This window comes from Myiozetetes cayanensis, unplaced genomic scaffold (assembly GCF_022539395.1).
Source record: "Myiozetetes cayanensis isolate MyiCay16 unplaced genomic scaffold, myiCay2020 scf5-8, whole genome shotgun sequence".
NCBI classification, from domain to species: Eukaryota; Metazoa; Chordata; class Aves; order Passeriformes; family Tyrannidae; genus Myiozetetes; species Myiozetetes cayanensis.
In genome coordinates, this window is record NW_026087742.1 from 47590118 (window position 1) to 47604341 (window position 14224).

A 14224-nucleotide genomic window follows, 5' to 3' on the forward strand; every position below is an offset into this window, starting at 1 on the left:
GAGATAGGCAGACACAGTCTCTAAGTCACATATCACCACCTTGACTGTCTAGACCCTGATGAGGTCACCTGCATGTGCCCTTCCACTGCTCAAAGCTGACATCAGGTACCTTTTGCCTTTTTTTCCACCATCCATGTACTGAAGATAGAAAAAATAATAAGTCAGCCCAGTTCCACTAGGCTCAGAATGAAAATACATAAAATGAGAGAAAAAGCAACAGAGATTCTCCTGTGTTTTTGAAAGAGGCTATTTTATCTGTACAGTGTGTTTTAAGTATCTCCTTTATTAAGTCAAAATTTATCCATTGTTAGAGGTGAGTGGAAGAAAAGGAACATGAAGGACATGTATTTTCATGTTTTTGAGGAAGTTGGGTAGAGAAAAAGACTGAGCTTATGGGAATGCCAAAGAGAAAAGATACCTTCTAAAAGTATTGGATTAGCTCAAGAAAGAGTGCTTTTTCTTTATAATCACTCCTTTGATCTGCACAAAGGAAATAGGTGGGCATTTTTTGTTAAAGAGATACCTGCAGCATATGTTACAGTTACTTAGATTATGTAATTTACTTTGTACCTCTTGCATGGGCAAATGCTTATTTTATCTGAAATTAACTTACCTTCAGTCTTTAGTGTGATATAGACACTGAATATATTATTATTAACTACTTTTTGTTTATCTGGATCCTGTTGTATGCAAAATACATGGCTACCTACAAATAGTAGCATAACTGAAGGGTTTATATGTTTGTAAAAAAAAGGTTCTTGTAAAGACAGAGGTCTGGGGTTTTTTATGTGTGTATCTGCAATCCCATAAGCAGACATTATTTTATGGGTTTTCCGTGAAGTGGCTACATTTTAGTCAAACACCAGATATTGAGCATACTTTGACTAAGATTTGCCTCTTCCAAAAAAAACCTCTGGACTTCTTTGGTTTTGCAGTAAATTGAAAGTAAGCAGAAACATACTTGATAGATTGGCTTGAACTGGAACTGTAAATCAGAAACGCTGATAGTTGACATGCAAGTGAATATCTTGTTAGATATTTTTGATTAGAGTTTTGATATTGTTTCTTTTCCATTTGGGTCATTCCAAATAGCATAATTATTTTTAAAAACAGTGCATCTTTATCTTTGTAAGGTTGATGTCTCCTGAGAGACACAGTTATACGTTAGAGCGGTAAAGATGGTTTTTTTAGTGTTTGAAGTTTGGAGGGTTTATGTATTTCGAGGTGCTGTGCTTAATTGCCTTTAAAAAGTATTTAAAGTAAGCCTGACTGAGTCAGCAGATAGTGTAAACTTTATCTTACAGCTTTTCTTAGAAAATAAATTATTTTTGTGTGTACATGTTAATTTTATATTAATGGAATTGTTCTCAAAAATCTTTCATCAAACAACGCTTGTCATAGGCATGGTGTAAGTGGAAAGGAAGTAGGCCCTTGAGAGATCAAGGTGTTTTGTCTTAGGAGCTCTGAACCCACTAGGCAGACAAAGGCAAGAGGCTTCTGCAGCTCTGTGTCCCCAGGTCCAGCCAGCAGCAAGGCTGAGCATGTGTTCCAGTTGGGCACATGTGCACACACACACACACACACGTTACATGTACACATCTACACATGGTCGTTCACTTAGATCAACGTGGACACCACAGCACTCTCACAAACACAAACTGAAGCAGTGGCCTGACCCTGTTTCACCTCTCTGGCTGGTCAGGATGCACGCCTGCTCCATTCCAGTTGCTGGTGCTCAGCTCTGCTTCTGTGCATCCATAAGCGTGTGCATGCACACACACACGCACACACACACACAGAGTATGGATCTTCCCAGTAGCTGTTGTATTCAGTGCATGAAGTAGTTGACCCCTGGCTTCACACACAGACACACACATGCAAATGGGCCCTTCTGGTACCTGGTACAGACTTAGAACCCTACCAGTAGCCGACCCTTGCTCCCCAGAGGACCTGAAGCTGGGACCTCCTATTTCTTAAACATCTCTCTTGTGGCATCCCAAAGTGCTCTTCCCCTGAATCCTGTCGTGAGCCCTGTGCCCCTGTTGACAGTAACCCCCTGACAGACTGTAAGCCTTTCCCTTCACTTCAGCTGGCGAGTTCCGACATCTAGACAGAATGACGCTGCAGTGAAGGATTGTACTTGTTAATGGAGTAAGGCACTGCCTGTATAGGGGATGTATTATGGGATATATATGTATCTCCAACTTTCTACGTGTATTATAAATCATGCAGTTTGGTATATCGGAAGGCCATGCTTAAACAGTGTTTTCTTGGAAACTACCACAGAATGGTAGCTTATCTGCTAGACAGTGGGATCTGCCACATCAAAAAGGTTTCAAGTAACAGAAGAGCAAAGAAATTTGCGAAAAAGATTTTCCTCTGTAGGAAGCTTCTTTGATCTTTGAGGAAGAAAAAATGCTAACTCCTCATTTTGATTTTTGTGTAAACCCATGGTATTTTGTCGTGATGATAGTGCAACAGGTCAAAGCTCAACTCAAAGCAGTGTGTTAGAACTGTTACCTAAGCTGTTTGTAATAGGTTTGTCTAGTGGAAGCCTTTGTAGAATAACCTACCATGTTTATTAGTATTTCATTAGAGTATAGGATTTAATGGTATGGTAAAGAAATTACTATGATATATTGATCACATGGGACCTATACAAAGCATTTAATTTGAAGTCTGTTACCTTTTTAACTAACAGAGAATTAAGGAATTATGAGTTGGAAGAAGCATGTCCCCTAAATTGCAGATCACCTTGTTTCATACCATCTAAAGTTTTCTATTCTTCAAGGCTACTTGCCAGTCAAAAACAATGAAAGTCATTCCAGAATAATTTTTTTAAGATTAGTTGATATTTAGGAAAAAATACATATAATTCCAGTTTAATGGGAATATTTTTATTTTTCTTAAAGGAATTCCCTACGGTTCTGCTTATTCATCAGATGGACAGGCATGAAGGTGCATGGACAATATTGCCATTAATGAGAGAGTAAGTGTAATGAATGCCAGTTATTTTGAGAATTTTTTGTAACCAAGAATATATATTAATTATTCAGACCTCTTTTTTTCAGAAGTAAAGTTTTCAAATGAGAGTTGCAACCTTATATTTTCACTTTCTTACTCTACTTTTTTTTTTGGTTTTCCAAAGAAACTTTCTATTAGTTAAATCAGAGAAAGCTATTTTAAGTAACACTAACAATAGAATGTAAATGAACAAATGCCTTCTTTGAATCGTTGTGTGTTTTAAAATTATCAGGGAAGTAAACTAGTCAAAAGAACTAACATTTTTAATTGTGCATTTTTCTGTTTGGTTTCCAGTTCTCACAGAGTAAGGTGTGAAGTATTTCAGAACTTTTGAACTTTCAGATTACTTGACTGAATGAAGTAGATTAATTTAAAAAAAATAGATAATAGTGTTTGGGGTCTCTACCTGTTACAGTTTATAATGTTTATAAGAGGTGGTATGCCTCTAGAGGGAGAAGATGTAGGTTTTAGCATCTTTTTAGAAGCTTATCAGGCCAATTTTCATCTTAGTCTGACAGGAGAAGGCAGGTGGTCTCAAATATCTTTTGTTTTTAGCTTATGCAGATGAGCCTAAGGAAGACATGCTGCATTTATGGTAGTATCTTGCAAACTGTCAGGAAGCAATGATTCTTGTTTCAGAAGGTCCTTAAGCTCCATGGTACTGAGGGCTATCTTTTGTTGGAAGCTTGCATTTGAAATCGGTGCCCGAGACTCTGCAGCCTCTTGAGGTTTAATTTAGTCAGTGTAATTTATTAGACTTACTCAGGGTGAGGTTTTTGTATCAGAGTGGTTGCAGGACAGGATGTTTTTCCTTCTGCTCTCCATGGCTTTCTGTGTGTGTGGGAGTATGAAAATAGTGCTTGTATAGTAGCTGTCTTTGAGATATATGTACATTGTGAAAAGTAACAAAAGAGATTGGAAGTAAAATGAAAAACTAGAAGATGATGTTCCAACTATCAATCATCTTTTTTTTTTTCCTTCTTAACTCCTGTTTCAATGACCTAGTAGTTCCTCTTCTGAATTATTTATGTTTTGGTGACAGGACTTACAGATACAGCTTTTCTAAGATAGCAAAACTTGGAAGGAAAAATAGAAATGCTAATTTGTGTAAGAAAGCTGAAGAAAATTCTTCAGAAATCAGAAGGGGAATCTTAAGTTGAGGATTTCCATCTTAATACTTCTGGAACATGAATTTTTTTTGTGTCTACTCTTTCTCTTACTGCTTTTGGCAAATGAAGACATGGAGTAGTTTAGAAGTATATTGAGGCTTTTACTGTTTTGTTTTCTCAATGGACAATAAAGGGAGAGTTTAACCCATTCTGCAACAGCTGGTGATGCCTGTAATTGTGATATAAGATGCATTTGTATCAGAAAACTGTTTTCAGTTTTCCTCAGTTCTGTAGTTGTCAGAATTTTTAAGGAGGCCTCTTATGGCCAGTTATGACAATTCTTAATTTTTAGTTCTAGGGCACAAATTAAGTAGGGCAAAGTATGTAATTTCAGAAGGTATAATCAGTGGATGTCTTATGACACAATACCCTTATTGTGTCCATAAGGCCCACTACATTTCTTCCCAGTAGCCATGCTCATTAAGCAGAGAATAAATCCCTTTTTAAAACATTGTTATCCAAAAGAGTATCTTAGCTGAGTATTTCCAATGGCTCCTTGCAGTCTGAACTCCAAAGCTGTGTGCTATCAGGTCTACATAACACTCTCTGCTGGCCTGAAGTGCTTAGCCTTGAAAATAATTCTGCTTGTCCATCAATAGGTAGATGAACAGATCATTCTTTTTGTGAACTTATGTGTGCTGTATTCATGACATGCAGTAATTCTTTTTGTGGGGATCACTCTAGTGGTTTCCCTTTGCCTTTCACCCACCTGCTTTCCTGCATCTCCAGACATTTCTCTCCTGAATTTCTAGGTGATCTCTAAAGTGGGAGAGAAAAGCATTAAATACCATACATATTTAAAAACATGAGAGTATCTGATGCACTTTCTGTACTTGTTTGGCAAGTTTTAGGGGGTGGCAGCTGTTTTTCCCAGTTGATTTTATCTTGTTTGCTTGCCTGAATGACAGAGTTGCCTGGATTTCAATGCTTTTATGAACTAAAAGGATTGAATGGATCGTGAGTTCTTCTGGCTATTGTAGTTTAGCAGATTAATTATCTTAAGCAGAAAGCACTGAAAAATAAAATATTGTTGCAAGACACAGAGGAAAGGTAGCTTTTTAGGAAGGTGACTGTTGTGATTCAGCTCCAGTGAGCAACTAAGCTCCATGCAGCTTCTCACTGACTCCCCTATGGTGAGGTGGTGGAGAGAATCGGAAGGGTAAAAGGGAGACAACTTGTGAGCTGAGATAAAGACAGTTTGATAAGTAAAGCAAAAGCCACGTGCACAAGAAAAGTAAACCCAGGAATTCATTCACTGCTTCCCATGGGCAGATGTTCAGCTATCCTCAGGAAAGCAGGGCTTTGTCACGTGTAACAGTGACTTAGGAAGACAAATGCCATCACGCCAAATGTGCCCCCTTCCCCCAGCTTTATATACTGGGCATAATGCTATGTGCTCTGGAATATTCCTTTGGTCAGCTGTCCAGGTTGTGTCCCCTCCCAGTTCCTTGTGCACCCACAGCCCAGTCACTGGTGGGGTGGGATGAGGGGCAGAAAAGGCCTCAAAGCTGTATAAGCCTTGCTCAGCAAAAACCAGCCCAAATCAGCACAATGACTTATCCCAGATGAAAAAAGGCTGAACTAGTTTAACACCTGGTGACTATCTATGTGCTTCTGGCATGTAATTAAAATACCTGCAGAGGCAGGTATCCCATTTTTTAGCTGAAGTATTTCTCAGATTGTGAGTTTGGCTTTTTGAGTACGTTTGCTTGGTTTTGGGTTTTTTTTACGTGAATACCATTCCCTAAAACATAAATGATCCCATTACCCTTCTTTACTTACTTTTCCTTACTTACATTTCTGCTGTTTCTTTTAATTGCTGATTTTATCAGTAGCAAATGCTGTAGAGAAAGCAAACTGTGATGTTTATAGGTACTGGTTTTCTTATCCCTCTCCTGAAACGATTTGTTTAATTGAATCAATGTAACAGCCATGCAAAGGAAACTGGACAAATAAAGATTGTGGCTTTTTCCATTAAGTTGTCAAAGGCTTTGTTTTGATAAGTAGTGGAAGAATTAACCTGGGAGGAGCAGAAAAACGAGGAATGACATTTTTTTGAAGGAGTCAGGAATCCTGCATTGAGATTATTGCTAGCCTTGAGGAAGGTAGGGGAGTCCTTTCAATCTGTATAGTTCCACTGTAATGGAAAAGCTAGTGAAGTTTTTAGGTTGGGAATCATCCGTGTCCAAGAGCTGTCAGAAAACCTGTCATTAGGCATTTTCGTGATTGTTGCAGTGCTGTTAGATGCGCAGTGTTGGGACCCTTTGGAAGAAAGTTAAGGTACTGGGGGGAAGGTAACTTAATCTGCTGTCTCTGAACTTGTGAATTCATAGGTGGCTGTTAGATCTGTAGTACCTGTATGTTTCTGAGTGGGCATCCGTGACGTATCCCTGTTTCTTTTCTTCTTGAATAACTGGTGCTTTTAAAATCGATATCAGCAGAGTCATTCTCTTTATCCATTCACTGTAGCCCTTTATTATATAAGTCTAAATTAGTAGCTAAAAGTTCTGTTTCTGTATAAATGAATAATTGATTGCAAAGTACTTATATTTGGGGAATGTGCCTTGAATTCATCATTTTGTTCATTAGTCACTTCGTTAGTAAAATTTTAATTTCTATTTTTAGCTTCGCTGTTACCTATGGTAGGAACTCCTCATGGATTTTCTTCTGTGAAGAAGATACAAGAATACAAGTTGTAAAACTGCTAGAAGTACTTGGAAGATTCGACAGGTCTAAGGTGAAATAAAAATTTACGTATTTAACTTCCTTTTGAATGTGGTTGGGTGAGTTTTTCCAAATGGAAAAGATATATCTAAACAGCTTAAAATAGGGGGATAGATTTCTGTTGCTGAGGCTAAGAGTAAGGTATTTAAACATGAAGAAGTACAAATGCTTGTCTAGCTGTTGAAGAAGCATTAAAATCAATCAGAGAAACCATTTTTTCTGTGGATAGCCTGAAAATGATGTACCATCAATAAAAAGATGAATATAGTCTTCTGTGTGGTTCCCTCTCCCCATTTTCCTGTCTGTCATCAGCTCTGATTATTATCTCACAGAATGACTGATGTTAATCTGTCTCTCATCTAATATAGTAAGGTGTTTCATATGCGTTCAGTTTCTGAACTGTCTTGGTGATAAGTTTTCTGTACCTGCTGGAAAATGAAACAACACCAAAAGATTTGAAGAACAAAAAGAAAAGTGTGGCCACCAAGAAACAAAGTAATTTTGACAATGCAACTGACATGAAAGGTGTTAATATTTAGAATTTTCAGTATTCAGAAAAAAAATCACCTTGGTCTCAACCTGTAGTAAAAGCAGCAAAAATCTCCTGCGTGAAATATGTTCTGCCTCTTTATTGTAACTCTGCTTCAGGACTCACTTTAGTGTATTTACTTCTTTTGCAGGCACGTGGCCTTGCAATGTCTTCTCACAATTCTTTTCTAAAATGGGAATAGTGATAATTCAGAGATCTTACCTTTTTAAACACTTGGTCTTCAGAATGGCTGACTGAATATATTCACACCCTTGGAATATCCATTTATCTTTTTTTTTCTCTGTTTCAGAAACACCTACTCCTAATTGACATTCTCAGAACAGAAAAATGAACATTTTTTCTAGATGCTGCCCTTTTGCTGATTTTAGTCTCTCCCTTGCATTACATGCAGATTCTATTAAAATTATGAATTACGTTCCAACCTGAATTAAAAGAAAATTAAAATGTTTGCTTTTGTACATAGTAATTGTCATCTTAGTGTACCAGTCCATACCTGATTCCTTATATATAGTAGCAATCCATCAGTCACAAAATTTAATGTGAGTTATACCAGAACAAACTCATTCATTATTTGTTTTAAAATATCAGCAGTCAGCATAATAAAAAGTTGGTACACATTAATCTCAGTGAAAGGTGTACAATGGCCATGTGAGTCTGTGGTGAATCTGCTGCTCTTCAATCTAGATATGTAGAGATTAGTAACAGAACTACTGAGGCTGATACAAATCTAATATTGAATGTACTATTGAGTGAAAACAGATGTATCAAAGCCTCTTAAGAGACCGTGGAGGAATGTTAAGAGTATGATTTGCATTGATAACCAGGAACATTATTGACTGCAGTAAAATGAAAAACAGTGAGGAATAGCTTATTTACATAAAGACTTCAAGGCGAGCATTTAGGTATAGAATTATACCTGAACATCAGGAAACACATTTTAGTTGTGCACATTGACTATGCATTGGCCCATATTGACCAAAGAGGAGTCTGTCCTTGGAGATAACTCACAAACCATTTGGACATGGTCCTGAGCATCCTGCTTTGTAAGTGGACCTGCCTGGAGCAGGGCAAGTTAGACCAGGTAATCCCCAGAGGTCCCTTCTAACCTCAACCCCTATGTTTCAACAGCAGGTTGATTCAATCAAACACACATATATATATACATATATATACAAATGTATACCATGTTACACTTGCATCAGTCCCTCGGAGAGTCAGCGTTCCTGGGGAGGGTGGCATCCTGTATTTTTGGCTCATGTTGCTTTTATGGGTCCTGACCATCCTTGCAGATGGGGGATTCTTGAAGCAGGCAGCTCCCAATAGCTTTGACTTGGTGTGTGTGGCAAGACAAGCATCCCTGGTAGCTCCTGAGGGCTGCCTTTTATTGCCTTCTGGGGAGCCAGGTTGAGTCGTGGCTCGCTGACGGGGAGGTTGCCAGGCTGAATGTCCTATGGGACAGCCATACTCCTGCCAGGCTCAGCTGGGTTTGGCTGGGGGTGTCTCCTGGTGCACACAGACCTCTCTTCTGTTTGCTGACTGCTGTGGTCTGACTTAATCTCATTTGTCACTTCTTGTTGACTCTGGCGAGCTATAAAACTTAGCTCAGTCTGTATAGCAACATCTGCTTAGATTGGCTACTGAGGCACAAGATCCTCTTGGGGTTAGACTGGGTTTTGTAGGCCAGATGTTTCTACAGTATTTCTGCTTGAATATTTTCCCATTTGTCTTGAATTTTGTGTAAATTATTTTTTATTCATGTGAAGTGTTTAAACTGTACTGATGCCTTGAAGCAGTTTTGTGGAAAAAACAGTTGCCCAAAGCTGCTTTGGCAGACCCTGCTTGAGTGGAGGAACTGAACTAGACAATCTAAAGAGGCCCCTTCCAACATTAACTATTGTGTGATTCTGGGATTTCAGTGTTGTTTGAACAAGTGAAATCAAGGGCATATGCTGGAGTTTGAAAATACAGCCTGTATTTGAATTCAGAGAACTACCTTTAGTTTCATTTCTTACCAAGTTTTTTTTTTCCAGATTATTTATTGTGAATAGTATGCTTCCCTTGTTTTTGTTTTCAGGTTTGCTTTGTTCAGCATGAATGCAATCATCATCTTTACTAAAAAGATGCTGTAGATGAACAAAATTTTTTCCTATATTCCTTTACAGGAGTGGTTTTTAGGTAAAGCATTATATGATGAAGAATCTACAATAATTCACCATTATGCCTTTGCTGAAAATCCGACAGTCTTTAAATTCCCAGATTTTGCTGCTGGTTGGGCACTTAGCATTCCACTTGTTAACACGTAAGAATTGAATTTTTATCACTTCCTATTTATTGACAGTAATAAAGAATGTTTGGTTTATACAATTTTTCTAGATGCTAATCAATGTTATATTAATGCATTATGATTTCACATTGATTGATATTTTCTATAAAAGATGAAGGTATTCCTGCAGTAAAGTTGAAGATCTGTTGAAGATCAGGTAGATATGAAGAGTCAAATTCTTTCAGGTGTCTTTGAATTGAAGCTCCTGATGGCAGCTTAGCTGTGACAGGCAGCTTGGGATGTACTCAACCAGTGCACACTGGTTTCTCATGGCTTTGACTTCAGAGCCTACACTGAACTTTTACTGCTGCCCTCTATATTAACAGCATCCACACTGATTCATATCAGTCTGCTTTGAGGATCTAAGATGCATAGGTAGACAGTCAGCCAGGCACAGTAATGTACAACTAGCTCTGGGCATCTCTACATAGACTTGTGCTCCCACTGTAAACTTAGCCAGAAAATGCTCTTTCGATAAAATTGCATTTTTCCACTGTTTGACATATTCCAAGCATAATTACTATAAATAATTAAGTCATTAGTAGACGAAGGTACAGAAGTAGATTTGCTGTGCATGCGATTTATTTTGCTTTGCTCTGCCTATGTCATCTAGTTAATAGCTGTCCAGTACTAGTCATTCAACTAATTCAATACCATATTTTGTAATTTAAAAAGTCCTTTCTCCCCCAGACAGTGGGTTTATCCCTGGATCTTTGAGTGACTGCATTGCCCTCTAGAAGTGTTTCCCATGGTGTAGAGACAAACTATATATTTCACATTAGATGCTTTCAAAGGAGATTTTAAGTTCATAGATTTCAGAAGTTGAATGCATCTTACTGTTGCAAGGATTGATGTTTTCATAAATTGAAAGTGTCTGAACACTATTCTTTGCAATACACAAAAAGAGGATATTGTCTGAAGTTTGAGATGCTGATCAGTATTGAGCTTCAAATGTACTGCTACTTTTAATCTGTTGAAAGTGTACATCTACTCCAGGTGAGAACTTTTTACTTGAGCAGGAAAAATGTGTCAAAATTTGTGTGCTGAAAATTAATATTAACATCATGACACTGGGCTCAGATGAAAAAAAAATTAATACAATAAAGAAATATGAGTTGCTTCTTGAGGCAATAACTACGGAAATGTGATTTATTATTTTTCCCCTTATAAAATGGTCAGTAATAGCAGCCACACTTTCCTGCAAACATTAGTGATTTATTTTTTAAAAATATGTTTAAGTAAATTTCTTCATCTTTAATTGTATAGGCTTGCAAAGAGGTTGAAGAGCGAACCACTGAAGTCAGACTTTACAATAGATTTAAAGCATGAGGTAAGCAGTGATGTGCTGAAAAAATATATAAAGTTATATATGGAAATGGAAATATGAGATTTTTCTTTAAAAATTGCTACAAAATTTGACTGCAATACCATGTTTGATTTCTTTCCCTTTCTTTAAAATATTGTAATATTTTAAAAGTATATTTTAAACATAGAGGAATTCATTAATAAAATTGCATTCATGTATGAATGCATACATGACTGTGTACATTAAGGTATCTTCTAAGGCTTGTTCTGTAAGGAAGGAGAGACTTGCAATTTGTTAAGGATAAGCTGAGGTGAATAGTATCTCAGGTGCTAGCCAGCCTCACTCACTTTCTAAATCAGATTCTCAGAGCTAAATATGGTGGGGGTTGCATTAAATAGTCTGGGGAACCCAACTGTTGTGTGAACAATCAGTGGTACAACTTGCAGCTTAAAAGTCTGGAAATGCTATTTTTTGTTTCTGGTTTACAACAGCTTCAACAGGTAGGCACTAGGTATTTCAGACTCTTAAGTGAATTGACTAAAACATGAGAACAAAGGAGTGGGCGGCAGATCTGGAAGAGTATCAGTGCTACTTTTTCTGAAGCTATTTTATTTTTTTCTGCATTCAAAATGTTTCTGTAGTCCAGGGTTTTGTACTGTGTTTAGTTTTTTCACCCAAGTGAACTTCTGAACCGGTGTTGAAGAGGAGGATGAATCTGGAATAAACTTGTTGATTTTGGCCTGAAATTGGGTGAATTGAGTTAGTTTTAAATATTTTAAAACTCTTGAAAGTCAGTTATGAACTGTGGTTATAGTCCTGAAGAAAACCCACCTTGCTGAAATCTACTGCTGCTGTTTCAGATCTTGTAATGGTCATAATCCTCCTCAATTACAACATAAATCTACAGTGTATATATAGATTATAGATTTGTAGCATATTTAAATGAATTTGGTTTTGTGGCAACACCATTCTTTGACATAGTTTCCCTTTCTTGACTGATGTATTTCTTAACAGCATTAGGACCTCTCTCAGCTTTCATTTGCTACATGAAATAAGACAACAAGCTGTTTCTTTCCTCCTGTTAGTTTTTTCTAAATGCAAGACCTCAGGCTTCACGCTCTTAATCTTTTTTTTTGTAAGACAAAGTCGTTTGTACTATTCCTAATATTCCAGTCTACCTCAGCACTGACAAAGTCTCTAAATAGTGTCATAAAAAAGATTATTAAGAGATATTGCTTTTATGTGCCACACATTGCTTAATGAAAAACAATTGATCACTTGACCAGCAAAATTACTTCCATACACTTCTCATGCTGTTAGCAGGTCTTTGCATATGTTTAATTTCAAATTTATTACCATTGATAACCTAATTCAGCCCTGTAATTATTCTTTCCGCACAGCCTCTTGTCTCCCTAGAAACAGTTCACTTCCCCCTCGTTTATTTTATAAATCATCAGCTTCTCCCTCTTAAATAATTTTTTTCTTTACGTCTTTCTTGTGTGAATCAAGACTGACAACAAATCAAAGGATATAATCTGTTATCTTTAATGATTGTGTGTAATGTTTAAGTTTATGAAGGATGAGAAATGTTTTAAGAAATATTTTAGTTTGAGAGAGTCCTAATAACATCACCTTTAGTCTTTGGTATTTTATTGTGCTCTGTATCCTTTTCTTTTTTCCCATAACATTTATATCACTTCCTTATCTCTCAGATGTGGTAAAGGATTTTTGTCATGCTGCCCATTTGTAGGTTGTTGTTTAGACCTTTTGTAACTATGTAATATCTAGCATATTCCTTAATGCTTATTCAAGGCTGGAAGCAGATAATGGATTTTTTTGTATATCTAACACTAGATTTGAACTAGAACTAAGACTGTTCTTGTCTTTCTATAGTAAATCCATTTCCATTGTTTTAGTAACAGTGTGTCATCCTGCACTGTAACCCAAAATAGCACTCTGACCTCACTTCTGAAATCAAATAGCTGTACAGCATTCTAAAGCTTTCTATTGAAGATTTAATTTTCCAGTGGGAAATTTTAGCATATTGTGAATTTTCATAAATAATTCATGTTAAGTTACAGTTGTTAAATATTCTTTGTGCTGCAGGAGCATTGCTTCTTTGTTGGTTCATGTGACAGACTAACTCTGAATAGCTGAATTCTGAACTAATACAAGGATGACTGGTTAAGGGGATCCAGGAGCACAAGTGATGTGTGTTCTCCTCTAGCCTTCCAGTTTCAGGAAATAATGAGGGAAGCAACAAGAAGAGCCAGCAGACCAATGCCTAACTCTGAGCCTGATGTCACTGGCAGAGTTTGAGGTTTTTGATTGTGGGTCATTTTACATGACAGCAGAGCTGCTGACAACAGATGGGGTACACCTGTCTCAGATGGGGAAAAGGATCTTTGTCCAGGAGTTAGCAGGGCTCATTGATAGAGCTTTACATTAGGTTTGGAAGGGAAAGGGATAAAACCAGGTTTGCTAGAGATAAGCCTGGGGGCACCACATTGGTGTTTGAGGGACAGTGTGCTAGTGAGGTCCTTCAGTCTGCTGTCTCAGTGGAGGGAGGGAATGGAGATAAGCAGCTGGGAGAACTCTCACAGTCACTAGCACTCATTCTCGTGGGGAACTTCCACTTACCAGACGTCTGCTAGAAATACAATAGAGCAGAGAGGGAACAGTCCAGGAGGTTGCTTCCTGGCACAACTGGTGAGTGAGCACTGCTGGACCTGCTGTTGGTGAATAGAGAAGGACTGGTGGGTGATGTGATGGGTTGGAGGCTCTCTTGGGCATAGTGACCATGAAATGATGGGTTTTATTCTTAGAGAAGTAAGGAGAAGGGGCAGCAGAACTGCTGTCTTGGACATACAGAGGGCAGGCCTGTTCAGAACATTGGCTGAGAAAGTCTCTTGGGAGGCAATCCTGAAAGGCAAAGGAGTCCAAGAAGTCTGAACATTCTTCAATAAGGAAATCTTGAGGTGCAGGAGCAGATCATCCCCATGTTCCAAAAGTTGAGCCACTGGGAAGAAGCATAGCCTGTCTGAACAGAGAGATTTGGCTGGAACTCAGGGTAAAAAGGAGAGTTTAAGACCTTTGGAAGAAGAGGCAGAGAACTCAGCAGGACCACA

The 14224-nt window shown here is 37.8% G+C and overlaps 1 protein-coding gene across 1 annotated transcript in view; it reads left to right on the forward strand.

Moving 5' to 3' along the window:
- The window catches only part of B3GLCT (beta 3-glucosyltransferase), a 53882-nt gene that overhangs the window by 23078 nt on the left and 16580 nt on the right, over positions 1-14224 (forward strand). Inside the window, exons 5-8 of the mRNA XM_050333597.1 lie at positions 2913-2989; positions 6819-6930; positions 9630-9766; positions 11057-11120. Of these exons, the coding sequence (XP_050189554.1) occupies positions 2913-2989; positions 6819-6930; positions 9630-9766; positions 11057-11120 (390 nt within the window). The remainder of the gene's footprint in view (positions 1-2912; positions 2990-6818; positions 6931-9629; positions 9767-11056; positions 11121-14224) is intronic.